The 23,801-nt window shown below is 48.9% G+C and overlaps 1 protein-coding gene across 1 annotated transcript; it reads left to right on the top strand.

Moving 5' to 3' along the window:
* Positions 1 to 6: 6 nt before the first annotated feature.
* On the top strand, positions 7 to 21,467 carry SCD (stearoyl-CoA desaturase). Its single transcript, XM_018069102.2, has 6 exons — positions 7 to 114; positions 3,875 to 4,160; positions 11,347 to 11,477; positions 14,869 to 15,074; positions 16,282 to 16,514; positions 17,734 to 21,467. Exons 1-6 carry the CDS (start codon positions 88 to 90, stop codon positions 17,931 to 17,933), a joined length of 1,083 nt encoding a protein of 360 aa, XP_017924591.1. The 5' UTR covers positions 7 to 87; the 3' UTR covers positions 17,934 to 21,467.
* The last annotated feature ends 2,334 nt before the right edge of the window (positions 21,468 to 23,801 follow it).

Genomic DNA, 23,801 nt, shown 5'->3' with positions numbered 1-23,801 from the left:
GCCGACAAGAGGCAGCCTCCCGCCGCCGCCACCGCCGGGGAGCCGCGCTCGCGAACCGCTGCCGAGGAGCAGGGACAGGGCCGCCCCATGCCTGCGCACTTGCTGCAGGAGGAGGTAAGCGGGGCACCGGGGGTGCGGGTGCTTTGTCTTCCCTTCGCCCCTTCCTCCTTCGTCTCCGCGGCTCCGGCAGCGCTGCGCTGCTGCCGTCTTGGGAAGAACGGCCAGGGCACCCACGCGTGTCCGTGCGTGCACACACACACGTCTGCACACGTGTGCGCGTGTGTCCCCTCTGCATCGCTTCTCAGTCGCGAGGGGAAGGTGTTCAGGGCTAACTTAAGGCATCACCCAAGCCTCACGGGGAGCCCACGGGTGAAGCAGAGACATCCGCCTCTGAGATTATCTCCCTGGATCCTGTGCCCTCGGGTAGATTGAGCAAAAAATACAGGTTTATCTTGAAAACACTCATCGAAGCAGGATTGTAAGGGCTGCTCAAGAGAGTCTTTTGTGCCAAGAGGTCGTGGGGGTTTTGGTAATTATAGGACTGTAATTTTTTTTGTTTTCTTAATTAATTTTCTTTTTAATAAGAAAGGGGTTTCACTCACAGCATTTTTAAGCCCAATATTGCAGCAGGGAGCGTCTCTAGGACAGACGCAAGGTGAAAGCAGCTGGCTGCCCAGATGAAATGAATGACTGTGTCTGCATTGCCTGAGCCAAGCAAGCATACAATGGGGAGACTGCCCATTTTTGGCAGAAGAAGATCTGAATAACAGCCTGACACCAGGATGATGCAAAGAGCTGTTGGATCTTTAAGGAATTTAATTTTTATTTTTGCTCCCTCCGGCAGTCACCCTTTGCCCAGGGGGAAGCAAGGCCTTGATTCTGGTGTTTCTGTGCTCACCTTTTTATCCTTCCCCCTTCTGCCAATGCTGAGAAGTGGAGGTAAATCACAGCCCTGCTCTTTCCCTTTTGCCAGCACGCAAGGTCTCCCCTGGTCCTTTTGTGTAGGTGCCATGACCTTCCAGGGATGCTGTGATGTAAAGAACTTTACTCCTCTCCACTCCCAAAGTGGATGTCAAGGACAGTGTGGTCAGACCATGTTTCATGGTTTTGGCATGTATTTTGGGTCATATCCTGGAGGCTGGAAAGAATCCTGTCCTTGGGTCATGTTGGGCATATTCAAATATACTGGACCCAAGATTCAATGCCCTGGGGCCCCTATGCTGTACCCAGCGTGGAGCCTTTGAGCTGCAGTTGGTTGTATAAGCTGGCTGGGTGCCAGGATTACCTATGGCATGTTCAGTGCTGGGGTGTGGGGGTAGATGGGGATGTGTAGATGGGGAAACACATCTGTTCTGCAGATGAGAGCTGCAAAGTCACTCAGAAATGAGGGAGAGCTCATGAAAATGATTTAGCTGGTCTCCTCCCTCTCTCAGCCCTAGAGCCCAGATCAATCTCCATTCCATTTGCCTCGGCAGGAGCCACAGGAGCCACTATGGCCATAAGGGGATAAAAACTTTCTTTCCTCTTCATTTCCCCCGTTTCTCCCTAAATAGCTGCCCTCTCACCCTCCCTCGTCCCCCCATGCTCCTCCCACCAAGTCTGTAACGGTGGAGCTGTTTCACAGCTACTTTATGGCCCTTCTGTTTCAAGGTTAGTTTACATGTGAGAAATCACCAGTTTCATTATACCAGTGTAATTCCAGCAGCATAGGTATGCTGGTAAAATTCCTCATGTGGCTACTACAACTCTGGAAGAAGAGATTTTTTTCCTCTCTGCTGTCTTCTTTGCACTCTCCCTCCTCCTACTCTGCCCCTGTGTAACTTTGACAGTGACATGAGCTATCATGGATGAGAAAAATGCAGCTCCAACCCCACATTCTTACTCTGGAAGCAGCATGTCCATATGGGGAGTGTTACCCGTCTAATTATACCACTAAATCTCTGTTGGGAATTTTTCTTGCATAGACAAGTCTTAGGTCTTTTTGGTAGATTATCTTGCAGCCAAGAAAGAAAATTGTACCTTTCTGCCAAAATGCCAGATGAGAATATCTTAACACTTTGGAATGGGCAGGACTTTTCCTTGCCTAATCTGTGGGTTAGAAGCCATTTCTCATGGCTCTTTTTTGGCTCTCTAAATTCTCCAGTATCTGAGAGTATCATACCTCAAAATATTAAGTAGGAAAGCAGGCAGAGACAGCCTATAGACAGGATGCAGAGGAGCAGGTCCCAAGTTCAGCAGCTTGCCTGGGTTCAGTGAAAGCAGCAGGATACTTTGTGTCCAGGTTTTTTCCTTTCTAACCTTTGATTCCAGAAGGAAAAACTTAAAGTGCTCCCTCTATAGGGATCATTTTACTTCCCAAATGTGGGGAATCTGTCAGCCTTGCCAGCTCCTCCCCATCGGAAGGTATGTCTGTAACCCTCTAGTTTCTACCCTTGGGAAAGGGAGGAGTTGGGGTGGCCACGTAAGCTGCCTGGCCTGATTTTAATGCCTCCCTCGGGAAACTAGGCTATGGCAGAATGGTGGTCTTCTACAAATCCAGGGTACCTAGGTGAGAATCTGCTGTTAATTCAGGATAGATTTCTATTGGAAAAGCTTTCCCAGCTTGACCATGTTCCCTCCTGCAGTCTCAGCTTTCCTATTCCTGCTGGCTGACCTTTAGTGCCCCTTCACACTTGGAGGCAGCAGTGCAGGCAGCAGAGGGATGTGTCTTTCAGGCAGGTTCCCGGGAGGCAAGGGGATGGGGGCGATGTGTGAGGGACACACCACTTGCATCCCACGTGCTTGGCACCCCCAGAGTTGAGCCCTGTGGGGCACCTGGGCTCAGGCCTGACAAAGGGCTGCGAGTACCCGCAAGCATGCGGCTGTCATGATGGAGATGGGAATTGGTGATTCAGAGTTCAGTGACCTGTCTCATTAGGGTCAGTCCTGCCTGCTCCTTTCGTCATGCATGCCTGATCCGGCAGGCTGTCACTCAGCCAGGGCAAACAAGCGTGTGCAAAGGGAATGTTGTGTCACAGTTACAGAAGGAAGCCAGGAGCTGAGCTGAGCCAACTTGCTGCTTAAAACTTCCTCTCTGCATGCTGATGGCCACGGCTCAGAGGATTGTCTTCCTGTGCCTCAGTTTGCCTGTGGGTGGGAAGCGGGAGAGGATAAGAGGCTTAGCAGCAGGCATGGAATAAGGAGTTATAGGTCTAACTGGAAGCACCTCACCTGACTGCTTCCATCCACTGATCTCCAAGGCCTTGCCACGTCCCAGCCTGGAAGGTGAGGCAGGGAAGATAAAGAGGCACCCCAGAGGAATCCTCCTGTGGGTCTTCCTGATGTTCCCCTCATGATCCCTAGCGGGGTGACCCAAAGAGGCAGGATATTGAGCAGCCAAATGATTTATTATAAAACTGTTTCTGACCATATTTCTCTCCCATCTCTTTGTTCATTCACAAGATTTCCTTTATTGTTGTCTGCTTATGCACAAGCCCAGACCACAAACCCACCTGAAAACGCCCACTAATCAAACTGAAAGAAAGTGAAAATCCTTGCAGTCTGCAAATGATCTCACCAAAGCCACTGGTGGAAAAGAGACTGGCTTTCAAGTGTTTTTCTTTACTTTCTGCACCCCATCTGTCATTCACCTCCTCTCCCCAGAAAGACCAAGCCCCCGTCCTCTCAGGCCATGACCCCCTGTGGCCAGAGCAGGGCCTTCTTGGTGCCAAGGGCTCAGCTGGAAGAATGCAGCTTTCCAGGGAAACTACCAGCTATGTCTTCACACTGCCAGCCTAGATGCTTGTGTCTCTCTTTCTTGCATTGGTAACCAACAACTTCTTGTTTTGTTTCCTCTTTTTCCTTTCTTGAAAATATGTACTGTCACCTCTCCAAGGAGTTCTCCTCCACTTCCAGCCCCACTGCTGTTGGCACTGTCACCTCCCGGGCGACCAGGAATGGGAATGCCATTGTGGAGAAGAACTTACTCAACCATGAGGACTTGGCAGGAGATCGGGGCATGATAGATGATCTCTTTGATGAGACCTACCGGGAGAAAGAGGGCCCCAAGCCCCCCCTGCGATACGTCTGGAGGAATATCATCCTCATGAGCCTGCTGCACCTGGGGGCCATATTCGCGTTGACGCTGATACCATCTGCAAAGATCCAGACACTGGCATGGGGTAAGCACATTCCTCTATCTGTTTCTTGGCATCCACAACCCCCAAATCCATTGGGTGGCATTGTTTCTTTCCTCCAGGCCCACAGACTTGGGGATGAGAAAGAAGGAAGCAGAGGTCTTCTGTTAGAAGAAGCTATTCAGCCAGTTTCGTAGCAAGATGTGGAAGGGCTTGCTAGTCTCTCTTGTAAGGTTGTACATGAGAGGGAAGGATTTGGCAGGGATTTGTCTTGGCTTCTCAAAGAACAGACCTGATTCACAGACATTAGGCTTGGAAGTAGCCCACACCTGAATGTGCAACCACTTCCAGGGTGAAGCACAGAAAATGTTTGATGGAATACTATAACAATCCCAGAAAGTTAGGAAGAAAGATTCTAGCAAGAGCACTTTAAGGGGTAGCTGGGGAGGCAAGGTATAGGGCACCATTAGCCATGAGACTGCTGTCCAGAAATGACAACCATTCCCATCCGTACCAGGGGAGGGTAAATCCTGCAGAGTTGTCATATGTGTGTGAGGGGAAAGAGAAAAAATACAATTGTGCCAAAGATAAAAGTCAAGAATTAAGTCTGAAGCTCAGTTCTGTTATCATTCTTAAAAAAGCACAGATTAGCCACCATCATCCCGGAACTAAGCTTGACAACTTTCAAAAAATAAATAAGCATCTCTCCAGGCAGCAAATTCCAGTGGAAAGCACAACCCAGCAGAAGGTAGCTAGGCAAAGCTCCACTTTCTCAGAGACCTTGCCCTGGGTAGGAACCAAACTTCTCCACTGACTGCTTGAAAGACATCTGGGCTTGGGGCCCACACTGCAGGGGAGTCTCGCTTTCCACGAGCCTTTGTGTGGACCCCTGGAGGAGTCCAGAAGCCAAACAGCTCCCAGTGGGGAAGTTGAGAGATTGCATCCAGCCCCTTGCCTCCCTGTGAAATACAGCATCCTGAAACGAAAAGCAACAGTCTAATTTGAGACCTGCTGACGTGGCTTTTGTTTTCAGTGGTACTCCTGCAAAGTGCTCAGCTGGGAGCAGCTTCCTGACCAGCCTGGCTGTGGATGGGACCTGGTGTGATCCACCTGGTCTGCCATGCTCTCAAAGAGGGTCCTCTTGTGGTTGTGTGCAACGAGCATTACAACTGAACAGGGAAGGAGATGGCTTCCTGGATGTCTTCCTGACTCTTCCTCCTGAACCTTATCAGCCTCTCACAGGCAGAGGCCTGGGGGGGATGAACATCACTGGGGGCCACAGTCAGAGTTTGGCTACAGCATTTGCAAAAGCAGAGGCACTGATGTGTTCCCTGTGCAGCCAGCATGGCCTTTCAGGGGGGCATTGTGAAAATGCTGGGCCTTTCCCTTGTGAAAACCTGACAGGCTGCATTTGTACCTGGACTGGCAGGGTTGGGCTGAACATGCAGCCTCAGAACAACCTTGGAGGAGCATTTCAGGGCTCTTGGTCCTGTTCTGTGTGTCCCATCCCTGAACTCTCAGCCACAGGCTAGGCAAGAACTGCTGGCTTCTCTCACTCACTGAGCTGTCAGCCTTGGTCTTCCAACCCCAGTCAAATACACTCAGGGCATTGGAGCATTGGGGCAAGCAGGAAGGAAAAAGTGAGTTTACTGGTTTCATTTCAAGCTGCTGAGATGCGCTATGATTTCCAAATCCATCTAACTCTTGTCCCTTGAGTTCCCTTGGGTCACTTAAGTGGGCTTGAGCATCTTCATCCAGAAGGTTAATGCTGTTTTGCATTCTGCTAAGTCTCAGCCTACCCCAAAATGGCCTCTGAGGCAACCACATGCCTTTTTGGGATGTCTGTATGGCATCCCATAGCATTTCATGTGAATCTTCCTAATTTTTTATCTGATGTCAGTCCTTCCTGCTCTCCTTGCTCAGCCAGCTCTGATGTTAAGTGTCAGTTAATCTCCTGCCACTGTGAGGCACTGTGAGATTCCTTGGTGTCTTCCTGGAGTGACATGCTGTGGGAATGGGAGGACAGTGGACTTGAAGGAACTGCACTGTTCTGGACTGGCAGAAGGTGCATCCTGCCTTACCAAAGCTAGAGTAGCTGCACAAAGCTTCCTGTCCTCTGCACCACTGTTCTGGGAAAGGACCACCCTTCATGGCACCTTGCAGCTGAGTCAAGGTTCCCCTATAGTCCATTCTTCTCCAGTGCTGTCTGAAACTGGGATCCTCTACAGGTCTACCTTCTCCACAAGGCTCTTTGCTCCCTGCATTGCCCTTTTCTCAGCTCATATCTTTCTTTAGCACATAAAAGGCATCTGTGGCTGTCATGTCAGTGACTTGCTGTTATTTTCCCAGCACCTTCTGGTAGCAAGGAGGGGACTATAGTTCCCATTTTGCACACAAGGATAGCACAGCAGAGACTTATGTTGCTCCTGGCAGTACACCATGGTCTCATGGCAGAGCACCTCTACCAGTGGTAGCTCTGGAGCTGCTGGGGTCTTTGCTTGTTTCTTTGTTTGTTTTTCAGATCACTCCTTCCTTAGGCTGTGTACATATAATACAAAATTAACATGGCCCCAGATGTTCTCTGTTTGATGCAACAGGCAGCTGTGGTGCCTGGTAGCTCATCTACCTTCTATATTCTAAGGAGAAATCCCCTGCTTATACCCACTTCATCCAGGCCACCATCTCCTTGATGTTCCTGTCCCTCTGAAACCAGTTATATTGGTGACTGTTCTCTTTTGTTTTCATTTCCCTATGTGCTAATTCCTCTTTGTCTCTCAAGCTCTCCAGCCCTGCCTTCATCATTGTTTGCTGTTCTGCGTTGCTGTGTGCATTGTATCCCCTGATCTCTTTCTGGTACAGAGCTTCCCAGAACGAGCTCGGGTTGTTGATCAGGTGAGAGCTCACCATATCAAGAGCTTTCTGAGCTTTTTCAGCACTGGCTTTCTAGCTAGGTTCCCTTTTATATATTGCCTTCTTCACTGCACTTGTTAAAGTCTTGTGCAGTCTTTTCAAGGATCATGGGCAGATTTTACATCATTTACCAAATGGCAAAGAGACCGGGTCTGAAAGGGCAGGATGCAAAGGTGATTGACAGTTTCTTCTCTAATTGCTCAGATCCTGCCTTGGAAATGTGGTTTGTTGGTAGTCTTCTTAGCCCTTGGGTGCAGCAGACTGACAACATTTGTTTTAACCCCTGTTGGCCTGGCAAACAGGGTCTGTAAAACAGTGATGGTTCCTCTCGACATGGTGCTCTGCCAACCCCTCAGTTCTCTGAAGTGCCAGCAGTGCTAGAAACATGGGTTGATACCATTTTTTGTTGCTGCTGTATCATCTTTGGACCAAGGTGAATCTTGCTGGGTAACTTGGGCAATTCTGACACCCTGAAAATCTCAGCCAATACTACCCCCAGGAATGTGTCCAGGAAAGTGTTTACAGTTTTTTTGATACTTTCCCATCAAGACTACTGCTGGCAACACCTTTCCGCTTAGCGTTCTCTCCAAGGCTTAACTAGCAGGTGGCGTGGTTCTCCTCCAAGTGTGGCAGGGAAGTTAGGTTTCAGTGACAGCAGCTCCTACTGCTCCTCTTAAACACTGTTCCCCTTACACAGCCTGCATGTTTCATTGCTCCTGGCATCTTCCTCCTGAGGATAGCAGGACTCACCTGCCTAGCAGGAACTGAACAGCAAGGAGCCCAAGGACACCTGCTTTTGCAGGAACACCTCTTCATGTAAACATCATTGGTGTTGACTGCAAGTGACAATACTTTTAGCACATTCCTGGCTTCCCATCATAACCTAGGGTCTGAATTTGGGCCTTAAAGAGGTAAAGGCTAGTGAGTCATAGACATGACTGAATCTGGAATGTTTTGTGTTTAATTTTTGTAGCACTGAGTGCTTATTACTGCCAGTGGTCATAATTCTTTTTATTCCAATTGAATGGGTCACTGGAAATATCACCTGTGAGTTGACAATCTTTTGGATCTGGTATAGTTCAAAGCACGGTGTGGAAGATGACTTTGAATCCTCAGCTGAAGGACTCCCTAAGTCCTTCAGTCTGGGGCAGCATCACAGGGCAGCTGTGCTGAAAATTTGTGCTACTTTATTTCACCTTCTCTACTATCTTTCCAATTGAATTCCTAGTGGATGATCTTGGAGGAGTTTTTCTTCTTCCCTGTGAGATGTTGATTCCCTGACTATTCAACAGTCATCACTGTACCTGTTTGCAGGGATGAACCCTCTGAATCATTAGGGTGCTGGATTCTTCTGTATTCCACAAGGCTTTTCAATCTTACTGTCTATATCCTGTTATTGTCACAACAACTCCTAGGGATGGCTGATGGAGCTAATTGTCTCCAAGTAGGGTTTGGGTCTCTGTGGGGCTGGTGCCATGTATGCATAAACAGAATCAGCTCCTTTCCCACAGAAAGTGTCTGACCCTTAGATAAACTACAGCTTCTGTATATGGGCAAGAGGCCAGACATCAGAGGATTATAATTAGAGAGTTGTGACCTTTGTAGCAACCTGGGACGTAGCTCCAAGAGAAGTCAACATGAGCCGCTGAGGTACATGGGCTTTGGATGAAGGCTGGGACTGTCCTATACCAGAGCACCTGAAAGCAGTGGGTACTCTTTCAAATTTTTGACAGAAGCTTCCAGGCAAGGCTACCCAAAAGCAAGTACTGGGTTGTCTGGGGTTTGGGTCTGCTGGTGTCCCCACATCTCTTTGGTGATTCCTTGTGCTTGCTGATAACATCTTTGTTGCTGATGTCATCTTTTCCCAGCAGGGATATCCACAGGCAAATTCTGAGAACTGCCTGTATAAAAGAGATACAAATGAGCTTCCTTCCTGCAAAGCTTAAATACAACAGTCCTCAGCCAGAGTCATCTTTCCAGAGGCCTCTTTTACCAAAAAAATTCCCAGAAAGCATGTGAGGGTTCGCTAGGCAGGGAAAGCTGAAAAGTCAGGGTTATCAATAGGGCCTCTACTCACCTAACCTGGCATTTACTTTCTTGTGCTATTGAAGATCATGGAAGATCGCATTTCTGTCCCCAGTGCACCACTAATCCATGGGGCCTACTTGCCTGGACAGATGGGCTCTTTCCCTAGCAAGCTGCCCCTACACATCCATTGCAAGGTGATGTTGTTTATTGTGGACTCTATGTCTGGTGCTATCTGTGGTGATAGGGACTGATTTACAATGAGTCTTAAATAAAATTAACAGGTAACTGGCCATGATTTGGTTCATAACTTTCAAGTCAGCATCCTGGAACTGGGTAAGACCTTCAAGGTCTTATGAGCAAGGCCAAAGGGAGACCTGAACCAGATGCCCTGTTTCAGCATCCTTCCCTTTTCCCCTTCCAGGTTTGGACAACTTTGTGAGCTTTGCTCAGCTCTGTTGTGTCTTGCAAAGGCTGGATCCTTCTGCATTTGCATGCATTTTAATCCCTCTTCATACCCTGTAAATCATCTATGACCAGTGACTGCTTGGCTCTTCTGAGAGACTGCAGAGGTGCTGGGAGACATGAGGCAGAGGGCTGCTGGTTCAAGGCTTGCACTGCAGGCAGGGAAACCATGGGAGAAGATGAAGATGGGGAGTCACGGTCAGATTAGCAGACAGGAAAGGTGGTGCAGGGGAAGGTGGTGCAGCAGGATGGAAGTGAAAAGGGTTTGGGCAAGTTTTAGGGGACAGAAGAGGAAGTTAAATCAGCTGAGGCAGGCTTTTAGGGGATGAGAGATTAGGCTGGGAATGTAGAAAAACAAAAAGGAGGTGACAGAAGGAAGAGGGAGCAGGAGATGATAGGAAATAGCCTGGATTACTTTGAAGGAAAGAACAGGGCAGAGCCTTGCACATGTCTCAGATCTCTGATTCCAGACAAGTTTCTGGCAGAGTATCTAGTTTTCCGGTTCAAAATAAGCTTGATTAGAGCCATTTGGTAGGACTGAATGGTATTGTCAAGCATACCAGCAATTCCTATCCATGGGCTTTCGTGTAAGAATAAGGAACTCTTTTCATGATTGACGCAACTGGCTGAAATCTGCAGGTTTATACCAAGGAAAGAGTTTCCCCTGGGGAACTGGTAAGAAGGCATCTCTTCCCACAGGGGACTGAAGGTGGATCAATTAACCTATTCACAGATGCTCACCCTTCCTTCTTTGTGTCTGAGCCTGCAGGGCAAACTGCCTGTTGATTGCTCTCTTTCTGCCAGACTTCCTGACCCTTCCTTCCTAGAGGAAGAGTCAATTTTCAGAACCAATTTTCTTCTTACCCTAGCTTCCTAGTGGCCTTTTCTCCATTTTAGTTCTAGGATCAGATGTTGGAGGTTCCAGGAGGACAAGCAGGAACACACAGATCAGGGCAGATATGAACACACGACATATTGGGAGAGGGCTGTGGTTTTTTACTAGCTGCCAGAGAGGCAAGGAATTCCTTCTGCCCTGTGTGGAGAGGGAACACATGAAGCAGTCTCAAAGCTCAGCTGAGCCCGGCAATGTCTGCCTCTGCCACAGGCACGATTTGCAATGAGTTGTTGGCCTTGGAGTTTCCTTCTGTAAAAGCTCCAGGACTTGAGGGGGGGAATTAAAAAGGCCCTGGGAATGGGAGCCTCTGGGCAGATTTTAAGCCAGTGGTGGAGCGGAAGGTGAAGCCCAGGTTTTACTGGGATGCTAGGTTAGATCTTTTCCTAGCCAGCTTTTGCTCAGAAAGGGAGTAGAAGAGAAACCTAAACCTGGGCTTGAGCTATCCCCCTGAAGAATGGTAAGATCATCTACCATTTCTAGGTGAAAATAATGTAAAAGAGATTTACTGAGACAGGAAAACAAGAGCCTGGATTAGGGTGAGAGGAAAGGGGAAGTTATTCCCTCGTAGACTGCAGCATTTTTACCACAGGGCTTTATGGAAGCAGCTACTTTATACAATTTTGACTATCCTGCACCCTGACAGATGGCACTCTGCTGAAGAACCAACCCTTGTGTCAAGGCTTCTAAGGGGGAGCCTCCTTGCATGTCAGAGATGAAGAGGTGAAGTGATTTGTCCCACACTGTTTAGGATATCTGTGTTAGCTTGGGCATTCTCACATTGAGTTTTATAGACCCAATCTGTGCTTTCCATGAATTCCTCTCTTGTTTATACAGCTTTGAGGAACGGGCCTGGGCCTGCCTTTGTGTTGCTCTGTCTGAAACTTTGCTGAAGGGTGATTTGCTCTAACTGCTCCAATACTTTCTTTTCCTCTCTAGCCGTTCTGTGTTTCCTGCTGAGTGCTCTGGGAATCACAGCTGGATCTCACCGCCTCTGGAGTCATCGGTCCTACAAAGCCACACTGCCCCTGCGGATCTTCCTGACTATTGCAAACTCCATGGCCTTCCAGGTGAGAACTTCCTCAGTGTGCCACTGGTCGTCAGAAGGAAGTGCTCCCATGAATTTCTGTCTCAGATATGGGACACAGTATGATTAAGAGGTTCCTCTCTCCTCCTACCTCCTGTTAGGAAAAAGCCTGCCCTTTCCATCTAATGCTGCAGTGCTAGAGTCTGTCTCATTGTCTTTACCTTGTCCTGTCAGAGGTTGACTCTGAGATGAACCCAGTGGGGAGAGGACTGTTGGCCAAGACTAGGGATAGGAAAGCTCTCCAAAGCAGGAATGTACCTTTCCCTCGAGGTGTGGTCTCCCTGTGCTTGCACCAAGTGTTCTCCTGGTGTTGCGTCACTCTCCTCTTGATGTGTGGCTGAAAAGGGGGAAAACATCTGCAAAGCCCCGAGAGCCAGGCTGTAAAATTTAGTGCTGCATGAAGACCAAGAACTTGTTGAGATTATGCAGTTTAGGGGGATGTTCCTCTGATTCAGAAGAGTAATATTTAGGAATAATCATGTTATAAGTCACACCACTGGCTTCCAGAGAGTTGTCCCAGGTCAGCGATATTTTAAGGAGAGAAGGGTTGGGCCCATTCAGAGTGGCACAAGTGACTGCAGGCAGCTGTTAAGCACCTTGGCATATTGCCTTGCCTATCAGAGAGCAATAACCTGAGGATATTGCTTAACCACTGTGAGGGCACTTCACAGTCCACAAAGCAAACAAAACTGGAAATCCGTAGAAGTCAGAGTGAAAACCCAGATTGGCATGGCAGAGAAAATCCTGGTGGTCTCTCAGGTTTGTAGCTGTGAGGCAGCCCTAACAACATTCCATCCTCCAACTGTACTGAAAGGACTTCATACAGGCTTGATTGTCTGTGGGAAGTACTTGGGAGGGTGGCAGAATGCAGCACTTTCTGCTAGAAGAAGGTGAACGGAAAAGTATAAATGCTCTGCCCTTAAGTAATACTCCAGAGGATATAACTTCATTACATGTAATCAGAACAGGGTGGGGATGGTTTTTTTTTACCTTGAAAAACTTCCTAAAACACCACTGAGTTTCTTCTTCTCTGTTAGTATCAAACCAGAGTCTTTCATGCGGAAGAGGAAGGACCAAGCTGCTCATTCCAGCTAGTGGTCCAGCACTCAGCAAGGCAATGGGATGGGTTGCTGTGTATTGGCTAGTCCTGTACAAAGACCATCTTTCACAGGGTTATAGGGCAGAGGGGGAAAGAATTTGCTGAGCTATTGCTGTAGGGGATAGGAATAGACAAAGATGAGAGACAGACAAATATTTCAGCTTCAATAGGACCTAATCCAAAGTTTTATTGAAAATTCAGTACCGTTCCCCATGGATTTTTTTTTTTAATAGTTACTTTCAATGAGATCAAGAGAAGGTTTATGTTGAATTTATCTCACTCCTATTAGTGGCAGAAGAGAAGATCAGTAACTTTTTAGGTCAGGGAACTCTATAGACTATCTTATCTTAGGTCCTCCAGACCTGTTGGCTGCTCAGAGACCTGTGGCTTGTAATTTCAGAGATTTTGGGGATTCTGCCTCTAGTTGGGTTTTCTACCCACAAGACCTGGCAGCTGCACAGCAAAAGCTCTCCTGGTTATAGCCTGTAGCTGGAAACTCCCAAGGAAGAAGGCATTCTCCTTGGCTTTGCTTGCTGTTCTCAGAAAGTCATAATTTTCGATCAGGTTGCAGTTAGAGGTGATCCCAAAATAAGATCTGTAGAAAAGTTAATGTGCCAGAGTTTGGGTCAACATACTGGTTTTTCAGCTTTGAGACTCCTGATTTGTGGTGGATGAGGTGAAACTGTGCTCCAGCTGTGGTACATGATCTCTTTCCAAATTTGTGCCTCCTGCCTCCAGCAAGATGGGGAAAACCTTCCCGTATGTGCAAACCCAAGTTGTCTGTCAATTTTCAGGCTGGGCTTTCTCATGTTATATGATGCTCTGTAGGGTCTGGAATGTGAAAGAGACTTTTTCGTCACAGGTGAAACACTTCCAGCATAGGTATTAGTTGAGTTTGTCTGCTTATTAGATAAGGAGGGCAGCTGGGCGACCCTCTTCTGGGGGAACACTGAATGACCAAGCTCTGGCTAACACCAGTGAGGGCTGGTGATACTTAGAGGTGGATTTGGCTGGAAAGAAGACAGTAGTTCCCAGTATTTGGAAACAAGTGAGAGTTTAATCCTGGCCCATGTCTATCACTGCTTTCTTGCATGGCCTGCAGGTAAATCATTTTATCTCAGTTGAAGGAGGGGTGATTACAACATTTGAGGGGGATTTGAGGAGTTGTGTTTCTGCTACCGGCTCCCTGTGTGGACAAGTCCCTTAGTCTTTCGAAGCAAGAAATAGGGATGGTTATGCCATTTCCTTACCTTCAAAGTGTTTTCAGGAAAAGTCCTATGTACTCAGGAGATTAAGGAATCTCTTGTGTAATACAGGTAATAGAGGCATGCTTGTATCTCTGTTTCATGTTTTCTAGGATGGTGTAACACATGGCTTTAAGCTCCTCTAAATCTTGATACAAAGGAATGATCACGGGCTTACTAAAATCTATTCTTAAAACTGGCCAAAACAATTTCTTAATACAAATGATAACAGTGTTGACGTTTTCCAAACTGTATTGATTTTGCTGCTTAAATGGAACAGTTATAGGGCTGAAGAGAGGTATTTTTGAGAAATGCCATTGAAATGGTGTGTTTGTTCTCTTTCTAAAGAGGGGCCTTAATGTTAAGACTGTTTGATTTCCAATATAAAAAAAAAAAAGGTTAAAAAAACCCTCGCCCCCCTTTTGCTGTGCTGCAGCTGCCAGGTCTTGCGGGTAGAAAACCCAACTAGAGGCAGAATCCCCAAGTTAAACATCTGATTTGGCAATCTCAGGCAAAGCAAGGCAGGATGACCTATGGAAAATGTCAGGTGAAGGGAAGGGGCAGGTCAATCAGTTCCAGCTGGCACTGTATAGGGATAAGGACAAGAGACAACAGGAGCTGAGCATGTGAGGGAGGAACACTGACCATCCAATGAGGGCTGGCTGCTGCAGGGGTGGGGAATCAATCAGAGCTGGTGATGCTGTGGGTGATGTGCAAACCAAAGTCTGAAGTAGCCAATTGAAAAGCAGAGATGAGACAGCCCATCAAAGCACCAGGGCTTCAGAGAAAGTTGGAGTGGTGGAACAAAGAAGACCCAACCTTTGTTTTAAAGGCTAGAAACCCCAAACCCTAACAAAAGACAATATGACTGATGTTATGGTCTTGACTGAGTTTGGTCATGACGAACTGAACTCCACATGACTGAGTTCAGGTCAATAGGATTTAGGCATCTAAATGTTTTAGGCCTTTTTGTAAGTTGAAGGGAACATCTCCAACCCTGGCCCTAAGTTTTCACTCCTGTTGCCTTGCAGAATGACATCTATGAGTGGGTCCGAGACCACCGCGTCCATCACAAGTTCTCCGAGACGGATGCGGACCCACACAATGCCATGCGGGGCTTCTTCTTCTCCCACATTGGGTGGCTGCTGGTGCGCAAGCACCCGGACGTCATCGAGAAGGGCCAGAAGCTGGACCTCAGCGACATAAAGGCCGACAAAGTGGTGATGTTCCAGCGCAGGTGAGCGGTGGGGCCAGCCCGAGTGCGGAGCCATGTGGGATGGACCCTGCAAATTGGCTGGTGACCCCAAATGCCTTTGATAAATCATGAGGGGATTGAAGGCATCATGTGAGAAATGTGACTCTTCGGGATGCCCAAGGCTTTGCTGTGGGATGAACTGTGAGAAATGAGCTGTGCCTGTCCTATAGGAAGTATTTAGAAGCTAGTGCTACCACTAGCCCTCCCACACCCCTCTCTCTGCCTACCCTGTAGCATCTTGCCAGCAGTGGGCTGAGCTTCCCACTGTGAAGCACATCCACTCTTGCTTGCCCCACAGGCCAGCTGCTGCTTTGGCTGGCCCAGAGCCCACACGTGGGTGCCTCTAAAGCCATCCTTAGTGATGGTGTTGTACACCTTCCAGGCCATGTCTGTGCCCCTCTTCTGTCAGTCTTCTGGAAACAGTGTGGTGAAAGAAGGGTTGAAAATGAAGATGTGAGAGGGACAGTAATCAGGAAGGAGAGTATTGATTCACTGGTGCCTCTTGGATGGAGTGTCTCTCAGCTGTCTAGGAGGCAAGCCTATCACCAGGGCTGCAGGGATGGAAGACTGAACCCATATAGTAACCAGCTTAAATCAGGAGGTTCCTAGTTCAGTTCCAGACTGATTTTTCTTGTGAATCATCAGAGTGGTTGAGCTTTCTCTACTCTTGTCCTTCTAGTATGAGAGAGCCCACATCCTCATCTGTTTGATGGTGCAAGTGCCCTTTGCTTGTACCTTGTTGGTGGGGTGTATTGATAGGCAGAGCCAAGTCTGCAAGAGGAGTTTCAGCACTGGGCCAGAACCAGAGAATGGACCTTCTGTGGGACTGTGGAAGGTCGGGTATTCTGGGGTTGCCTTTATGGGGACAACTTAGCTGAGAAGCAAATGAAAGATGAGGCCAAAAGCAGCAGCTGGTGTCCAGAGTTATGGTGATGGGAACATTGTTTTGTTCATGTGTGGGGAGAGCAGGATTTATTTTGAGTTTTTTGCCTGATGTTAGGACTTGGGAGTCTCCAGGCATGGCTTCTGTGCATCCAGGGCAAAAGATACAAGGCTCAGGAGCGAGGCATTTCTGCATTTGATTTTCCCTATATAGCTGACCATGAATCCTCCAAATGGAGGACTGAATCAGCCCTTCCTGTCCTGTCTCTGCCACTGAACACCTTCCTCCTGGTCCCTTCCTTTCCAGATACTACAAGCCCTCAGTGGTGTTGCTGTGTTTCACGCTGCCTACTGTAGTGCCCTGGTACTTCTGGGATGAATCCATCGTCATCAGCTTCTTCATTCCAGCCATCCTGCGCTACACCATAGGGCTCAATGCCACTTGGCTAGTGAACAGTGCTGCTCACATGTTCGGCAACCGGCCGTATGATCAGAACATCAACCCACGGGAGAACCCCCTGGTCAGCTTGGGGGCCCTAGGTACGTTCAGCATCTCTGTCTTTTGCTGTGGGTGGACTGTAGAGCAGGGACTGCCCCTTGGGGCTGCAACTGCTTCTAGGAATTTCTGTGAATCCAGGTGTCTCCATTTCCCCTTCCAGCCTCTGCATCTGGATGTGTTTCCCAAGCTGGCCAGTGAGTACATAAGGGCAGTGGGGTTATCAGCTCCCACCAGACTCTTTCCAGGCAGGAAAGGACTCTGCTACAGTTAGCACCTTCTTATCTGAATGCCAATATTTTATTTAGCCTGCTCCAAGGTCTTTCTGCCACATTCACCAGACTGAAAAATGTGTGCTGCAGTCACTGGACATCTATCTGAGGTTTGTCAACTTGAGAACCAGCAGAAGCACATTTTTACATGTTCTCAGGGTACGTGGTGATTTCAGGACTACTTGAGGATGAGACAAGCTAGATGCTCTCATGTGTTCCTGAAGTTTTGAAGACCTAGGAAAGTACATCCCAGGATCAGCAGTTGCCCTTATCTATTCTCACAAGCCCAAATCCTCAGCTGGTTTGCATCATTGTATGTCACTGGGGCTTCACTGTTTTCTACCACTGAAGGATCTGCTCATGGACTTATAGTAGGGAGGGATTTGAACTGCAGAGAGTCAGGGGGTAGGAGCAGGAGCCAAGGCAATATCTTTGACAGGGTGAGTGCTGAAGCCAGTGTTGACAGTGTCCGGAGCAGGTGGTGGCTGACTGGGGTAGATTTGCTTAGTAGAAGCAGGTCTGCATTTTTCTCATCTGGAAATGCCCTTTGGATTTGGCATTAGGACTGCCAGTGTCAGAGGAGTATTGATTGGCCTGTTTTGTTGGGGACTTGCTGCTGGTCTAGCTGGTAAATTCTAAACCAATTCTAGAAGATTTCTCATGGTGGCAGAGAAGAAGCCACTAGGATTCTTCTGGTGTTTTGGTGCAGTCGGGGAGCCAGACCTTTCTCAGTTCCTTGCCACAGACTTGTTTTTCCCAAAAGTACCAAAAATTCTTTATGACTGTCATTGCCTCATTTGGGACAGACCTGGCATGCTGGATCATGCCCAGATGAGACGGGGTAGATTGTAGAACGGTAAAATTGGGCTGAGAGGAGAGAGGAGCCTGGACTCAATCCACAGCCTGTTACAGGAATGTGGTGCTTTGGGCCAAGATAAAGGGTTCATCACCTAGAGCTTTGCAACATCCTCTCCCTGGTCGTGTTTTTCAGGAGAAGGCTTCCACAACTACCACCACACCTTCCCCTACGACTACTCCACTAGTGAGTTTGGCTGGCGATTCAACTTAACCACAGCCTTCATCGACCTCATGTGCCTCCTGGGGCTGGCCAGCGATCGCAAGAAGGTCTCCAAGGAGGTCATTCTGGCTCGGAAAATGCGGACTGGAGATGGGAGTCACAAGAGTGGCTGAGTTCCTGCTCCCTTTCACACACACACATCCACACCTCTCCTTCCTCCTTTTTTCTCCTTTTCTCCCTTCCTGACCCCTCCAAACACGCTGGACAAAGGTTTAATGTTCTGTTTACTAACTACTGAATAATGCTACCAGTTTGCTTAAGATAATGAGTTTTAACGCCCCCCTCCCACACTGTATTTTACATGATGTATTTAAGATCTAGGACTCTGCCTTTATAACGCCAGGCTACCCCTTCCCTTCCCTCCTTTTCCTTTCTGTTTCTTCTCTCCAGCCCCTCTAACCTGCTTTACATTGTCCCAGTCTCTCCCTGGCAGAGAAGCTGGTAGGAAGTGGCCTGGGGAGGCCCATTGCAGCTGGCTATGTGCCATTTAGTCAAGGGAAGCCTGTACCAGCCAGATGAAGAGTAGAGCCAAAGTCAGTGACCCTCTCCCCACCACCTTCCCCCCAAAATTCCTGCCTCTGTCCCTCCTCCTTTCTCAAGGGCTGCTGACTGACGTGACATGGCTAAACATGGCTCCTTGGGAAAAGCAGCCCCATCCCCCTCTCTTGCCATCAGAAAGAGAGTTGTCTCTTTCCAATACGTCTCTTTGGAAGTGTTCTCTCCTGCTCCCCACCACATAGCCCCTTTGGATGGGGAGAGAACAGTGCCCAAACTCTTTCAGAGCTCCAGCCAGATTCACTAGCGGTGGGGGATGTGGTAGCAGCAGTGGGCACTGGAGAGGGAGAGCTGGTGGCCTTAATTCCTACTCCCTCTGGTGTCACAGCCTCCCTCCCTGCACTACCCACTGTGTCCTGTGCCACGAGGGTCTGAAGGAAGAGCATGGCTCTGGGCTCCATGGCCTTTTTGGAGAGCCGCAGTGAAGAGGAGGGCAGATGGAGGGGTGTGCCACTGGCTGCCAAGGGGTGGCACCAGCCTGGAGTGGTTTTGTTCACCTCTACTGCTGAGATTTTTGCTGGCAAATAGGACTTTGCCAAAATGGAGAGGGGGAGAAGGATGTAAACCTCTTGAGTTAAGCTGCTTTGTGTGTTGGAGGAACAGGGTCCCTGCTGGGTGCCAGGCAGATGTGCATGCCTGCCCTGCAGATCCACATCCTGTGCTGGGCACAGGGACAGGACAAGGGAGCACCTGCAAGTGCAGGGAGGAGTGAGGGTGTCCACAGGAACAGGTCTTTTCATCCTCGGGGGCTCCACTCAACAAGTGCCTGAGAAACACCAATGTGGGGCCAGGTGGCACAGGAGGCTCAAGTTGCCAGTGTGAGCTACCTCTGGCCTTTCCAGCCCAGGGTCCACTGTGTTGGTTTGCCATTCCCTGCTGCTCAGAGGGAGTGGGAAGGAGAGGCAAAAACAGTTCCTTGTTAATTCCTTATCTTGCCTCCCAGCCCCCTTGGCGAGCCACCTTGGCACTTTGCTCCCTCGCCAGCGAGACAGGCAGTGAGGGCGGCTGAGCCTGTAGAAAGGTCAGTTACATCACTGAGCCGATGTGGGCACGCAGCGTGTGCTGGGGAAAAAAGTCCATGCGGGTGTTGTTTCCTGCAAGTTTCAGAGACCAGCTTGAGTTCAGGCGGTCAGTTAGGTTCTGGATGTCATGGCCTCAAGCCCCTCACTGGGCTGAATGTGCTTTTTTCCCCCCTTAACTCTCCCTGTTATTAATTTTTATTAGTAGTAGTAGTTGTAGCAATAGTATTGTTTTTGTTGCCTAAATGCATCAATCGGAGCTGGAGGAAAGCACAAGAGGTAGCCAGAATGAAGTGGTATTGGAGTGGGGTTTGCAGCATCTCCCTTATTCAGGCAGGCCAGGGAGGGCAGAGATGGAGTGGATGCCAACTTCCTCGCCTCAGCTCTGCCACGTAGCAGCCAGGGACGCTTCATGGGAGCGAATCTCTGCAGCTTTGCTTCCTTCTACTGCTGTGAAACTCACCAGGAGCCAGGACAGCTCTGTGATGTTCCCCTTAACAAGAACACACTTGTTACTCAGAGAATAAGTCCTTCTTCTTACCTTCCCCTCCCTGCCACCACCATGACCTTGTTATTGCTCAGCAATGGGACCCTTCAAGGTTTTGAGCCATCTGGACTGATGTGGACTTTAGCCAAGAGGAACAAGGAGAAACGGAGCAGAGAGTCCTTCAGCTCCTGGTTTCAGGAAACAGTGTCCTTACTGCTCCGAGGCTCTTGACTGCCTGGGTGCTAGCTGGGGCAAAGGAGGTTGTGGTTAGAGCTGTATCCTACCATTAAAAAAAAAAAAAGAAAAAACCTTCCAAAAAGAGAGAAACAGTGTTAGCTCTGTAATTGCGGGCTAACTTCACTCTAGACTAAACCCCTCTGAACTCGTGGAAGTCCCTAGAGAGGATGAATTTCCTACAGTCAATAATTTGAAAGGGGTGTGGGGAGGGGAGAAGGGGAGAATGACTTCCTTGCTCCTGGTGCCCTTAAGGTGTAGAGTGATATACCCTACAGTAGAGATGCATGCTGTGAAATACTGCAATATTTCACATCCTCTCAGCAGAGAAGCAGGGCTTGACATCAAGGGTTCCTTTCAAATTTCAAGTGCTGATTTGGGTCCAGATTCTGGAATTAGAGTGGAAATTGAGGAGCAGTAACCAAACAGTCCTGGTGTTTGTCCAGTCACTTTAAAGGTAGATTGGCAAATATCTCTGGGTGCCTTAAATCTTTCTTTAATATACATAGAAGTATTGACAGCTATTTGCCATATTTTTTTTCCTGAATTACAAACATTTGAGGGGTTTCTTAATTATTTAATTGCCTACATTGAACTGTGGGTGCAGGTGATTTTTTGAATGTATTTGAGTTAGAATTTTTGTTAGATTAAGAAACAGATACAACACTTCAATTAGAATTTTGTTTGATATATATATATATATATATATATACACACCTATAAATATATATATATATTTTTGGTGGCATGTTTGTATCCTGGACGCATCGTCTGTATGTTTAGCTTAAATGAGTCTGTGAAAGGTGGAAGCAGAGAATGCAGCAGTGGGACCTCACAGCTAAAGTATCTGGGACCTGTTTCCAGTTTAGCAACTCATTCACTGCGTGATTTGGGACAAAGTCACTTAAAAACTCTCTGTGCCTCAGTTTACCTATCTGTAACAGGGAGTTATGCCCTGCCTCCCAGAGGTGTGGTGAGGCTCGCTGCTGATCAGCCAAGCAGAGGAAGTACCACACACACCACTGCTGGCAGAAGCATGGACTGGTTTGTTTTCCAAAACCATTCCCAGCCCCGCTGGTATTGTGAAGAGCAGATGTCCAAGTGTTGGATGATCAGGGAAGGATTGGAAAGTTGAATCTGCACATTGTCTAAGCTCTGTCACTGTTGAAATGTGAGTAGGATACGATTTTTCACAGCTTAGGGATTTCTGCATAGTAGTATCTCTGTTTTGTGTACTGGAAAAGAAAAAAAAATTTTTGAAATAATTTCTACTAATATGGAAACAGACATCTGGTTGTGCTGATCTGAAATTTTATTTGTTCATAATAAAAATGATAAATGTTACTTTAAAACTTGCTGGACTACTGATGACACGGTGGGCTGGGCTTGGTAAAGCACACAATGTCCATCAGAATGGGGAATGCTGTGCATTACTGTTTCCAAACCCTCCTCCCTTCCAGGAGAAGCAGGAAAAAAAACTCTGGCTCTTTAAGCACCATGAATGAGTGGATTATAATGGCTTTCATACTCCAGCACAGGCCAGGCAGGCACACCCCGCCAAGGCTGCCCCTGCGCCCGGGGTTACTGCAGGTTAATTCATGCCGGGGCCCCTTGCCAGGGCCTTGCGGCTGGTGGATACACATGCAGCACAACACGTAATACTGGGAGCCACTCTCCTGTCAGGCGGGTTCGTCAACCTCAGTGAGGGGAATTTTCCTTATGAGAGAGCGCATCTGTGCTCTCCCCACCCCTTTTGCAGCTGGAGGGAAGTGAAAGGCGAAGGGGGAAATCCCCTGACCAAATCTCACTTTAATTGATAGCAGCTTCCCTGCTCACCCGAACGCCTTTAAACATCCAATCAGAGTGGTGAATAAGGCCATGTCCGCATGTCACCAGCCTGCTCCATGCACGAGCGAGCGGGCAGAGGGGATGGCCTTGTTTGTGGCAACTTTGCCACCTGCAGCACACAGGTATCCCTGGTCCAGCTCACGTTTGCTGGCACCATCGGACCCTTGCAGCTGGCATGCTGAATTCCTTGGCAAAATAGGCCCACACTTTGGTTTCCAGCTGCAGCTACTGCTGCCTTTGGGTGGGAAGACCAGAGCCAGTGCACTGCAAACTGAAGCACGGGGGAGAGCGTAGAATCGAGGGAGGGAGAAGAGGGTTACTCCAGAGGAAGGTCGAGGCTCTTCCAGCAGCTGTGTTCTTCCCCCTGGAGGTGTATGACCAGCCCAACCAATTTGATGTGTGGCTGCTCTGAGCTGTGGGAAAAAGTAAACTAAATGCTCCTGCTCATCAGCTGGTCACAGAAGTACATCTCCGAAAGTGACAGAGGTGTTGCTTCTGATAATTGGTGTGCTTTTGATCCCAGCTATGTCAGCACAGGCCCTCCTAAAACAAGTGAAACAAAAGGCAAATCTTCAAACCTCATGATTATTCAGCCAAACCTAAAAATAAAGTTAATGATCCCTCTGTCTGGATTTCATAAGTGCAACTCCAATCTCGGCCTCTCCCTCTTCGTTAAAGACTGTTACTAAATCCCCTGCCCAAAATACATTTTCTTATCCTATCAAGCCCTTCAGCAGTGCCAGCTCAGCATTTTTAGTTCATTGCCTGGAAGTGTTTCATGCATTATTATTCCCGGTAATTAATTACATGTTTCCTATGTAATCTGTGAATTTGGGTTGCAATTCCAGCGCACATCAACTTTGCTCCTCTCAAGGTTTCCCACCCACCAGGGAAGGAATGAAAGAGTTAATACACCAGCCAGCTCTGCTGGGTAGGAGAGGACAGGCAAACAAGTGCCTACTTGTTCAGACCCAAGGGAGGGACAGCAGGGAGGGCTGCAGGCTGTCAGGGGAGGGTTTGCTGCATCTTCTTGCTCTGAACACAACATGCAGAAGATACCAGTGTGGTCTTTAGGGGAGACAAGGTTCTAGCTGCAATCCTCTCTCCAGAGCTGGGATGCAGTGACCACATCTGTGAGCAGCCCATGTATTCAGCCCAGGACGCTGGGAGAGGCCCAGGGAGCTTGTCCTAGAGAGTCCCACCGGGAGCTGCCCAGGAGCAGGGCTGAGTACCAGCCCTGCACTGAGCCATAGGCTCCCACAACAGTGAGAAACCAGCAGCTGCTGCTGACCCTTTGTGAGGGGCCAGGACTCCAGGAAGGCTGTGGGGAGCGAACAAAGTCCTAGGAGAGCACGTGGAGGAGATGGCACCACAGCAACCCTGTACAGCAGATGGACAGATGGGGTGGCATTTGCTGAATGCACAGCCGACTCGCCTCAGCCCCTGACAGACCTCTTCTCCCGGGTAGCCCCGGTGGGCAGCACTCCGGCCATGGCTGCCACGGCCAGCAGCGGGGCTGTGGGTGCAGCACATCCCCCAGGAGGGCGAGGTGCCCCCGGGCTGTGGCCGGGGAGGCCGTGCCCGGCCGTGCCCCTCGCTCGGCGGCCGGGGGAGAACGGAGCCCTCCGCCCTGAGCCCCAGCCCCCGCCGGGCACGGCACGGCCACGACCGGCTGACGGGGCACGGCCTGGATCGAGGGGAACACCGCAGTGGGCTGGGCTTCCCCGGGGGTTACTGCCGGTCACCCCGGCCCGCACCGCGTGTGTACAACAGCCCACGGCGCCTGACCGAGCCGGGCCAATCCCGCCGCGCCGCCCGGCCCCGGCCCGGCCCCGTTC

This window comes from Manacus vitellinus, unplaced genomic scaffold (genome assembly GCF_001715985.3).
Source record: "Manacus vitellinus isolate BGI_N305 unplaced genomic scaffold, ASM171598v3 scaffold_15_pilon, whole genome shotgun sequence".
Taxonomy (NCBI): domain Eukaryota; kingdom Metazoa; phylum Chordata; class Aves; order Passeriformes; family Pipridae; genus Manacus; species Manacus vitellinus.
Note: the sequence above shows the minus strand (reverse complement) of the source record. Positions and strands in the feature narration are given on the sequence as shown.

Excerpts from the sequence above, each read along its gene's own strand:
- SCD (XM_018069102.2), top strand. The coding sequence starts at position 88 with ATGCCTGCGCACTTGCTGCAGGAGGAG. Across the intron at positions 11,478-14,868 it reads CAAACTCCATGGCCTTCCAG|AATGACATCTATGAGTGGGT; the intron begins GTGAGAACTTCC and ends GTTGCCTTGCAG. Across the intron at positions 16,515-17,733 it reads GGTCAGCTTGGGGGCCCTAG|GAGAAGGCTTCCACAACTAC; the intron begins GTACGTTCAGCA and ends CGTGTTTTTCAG.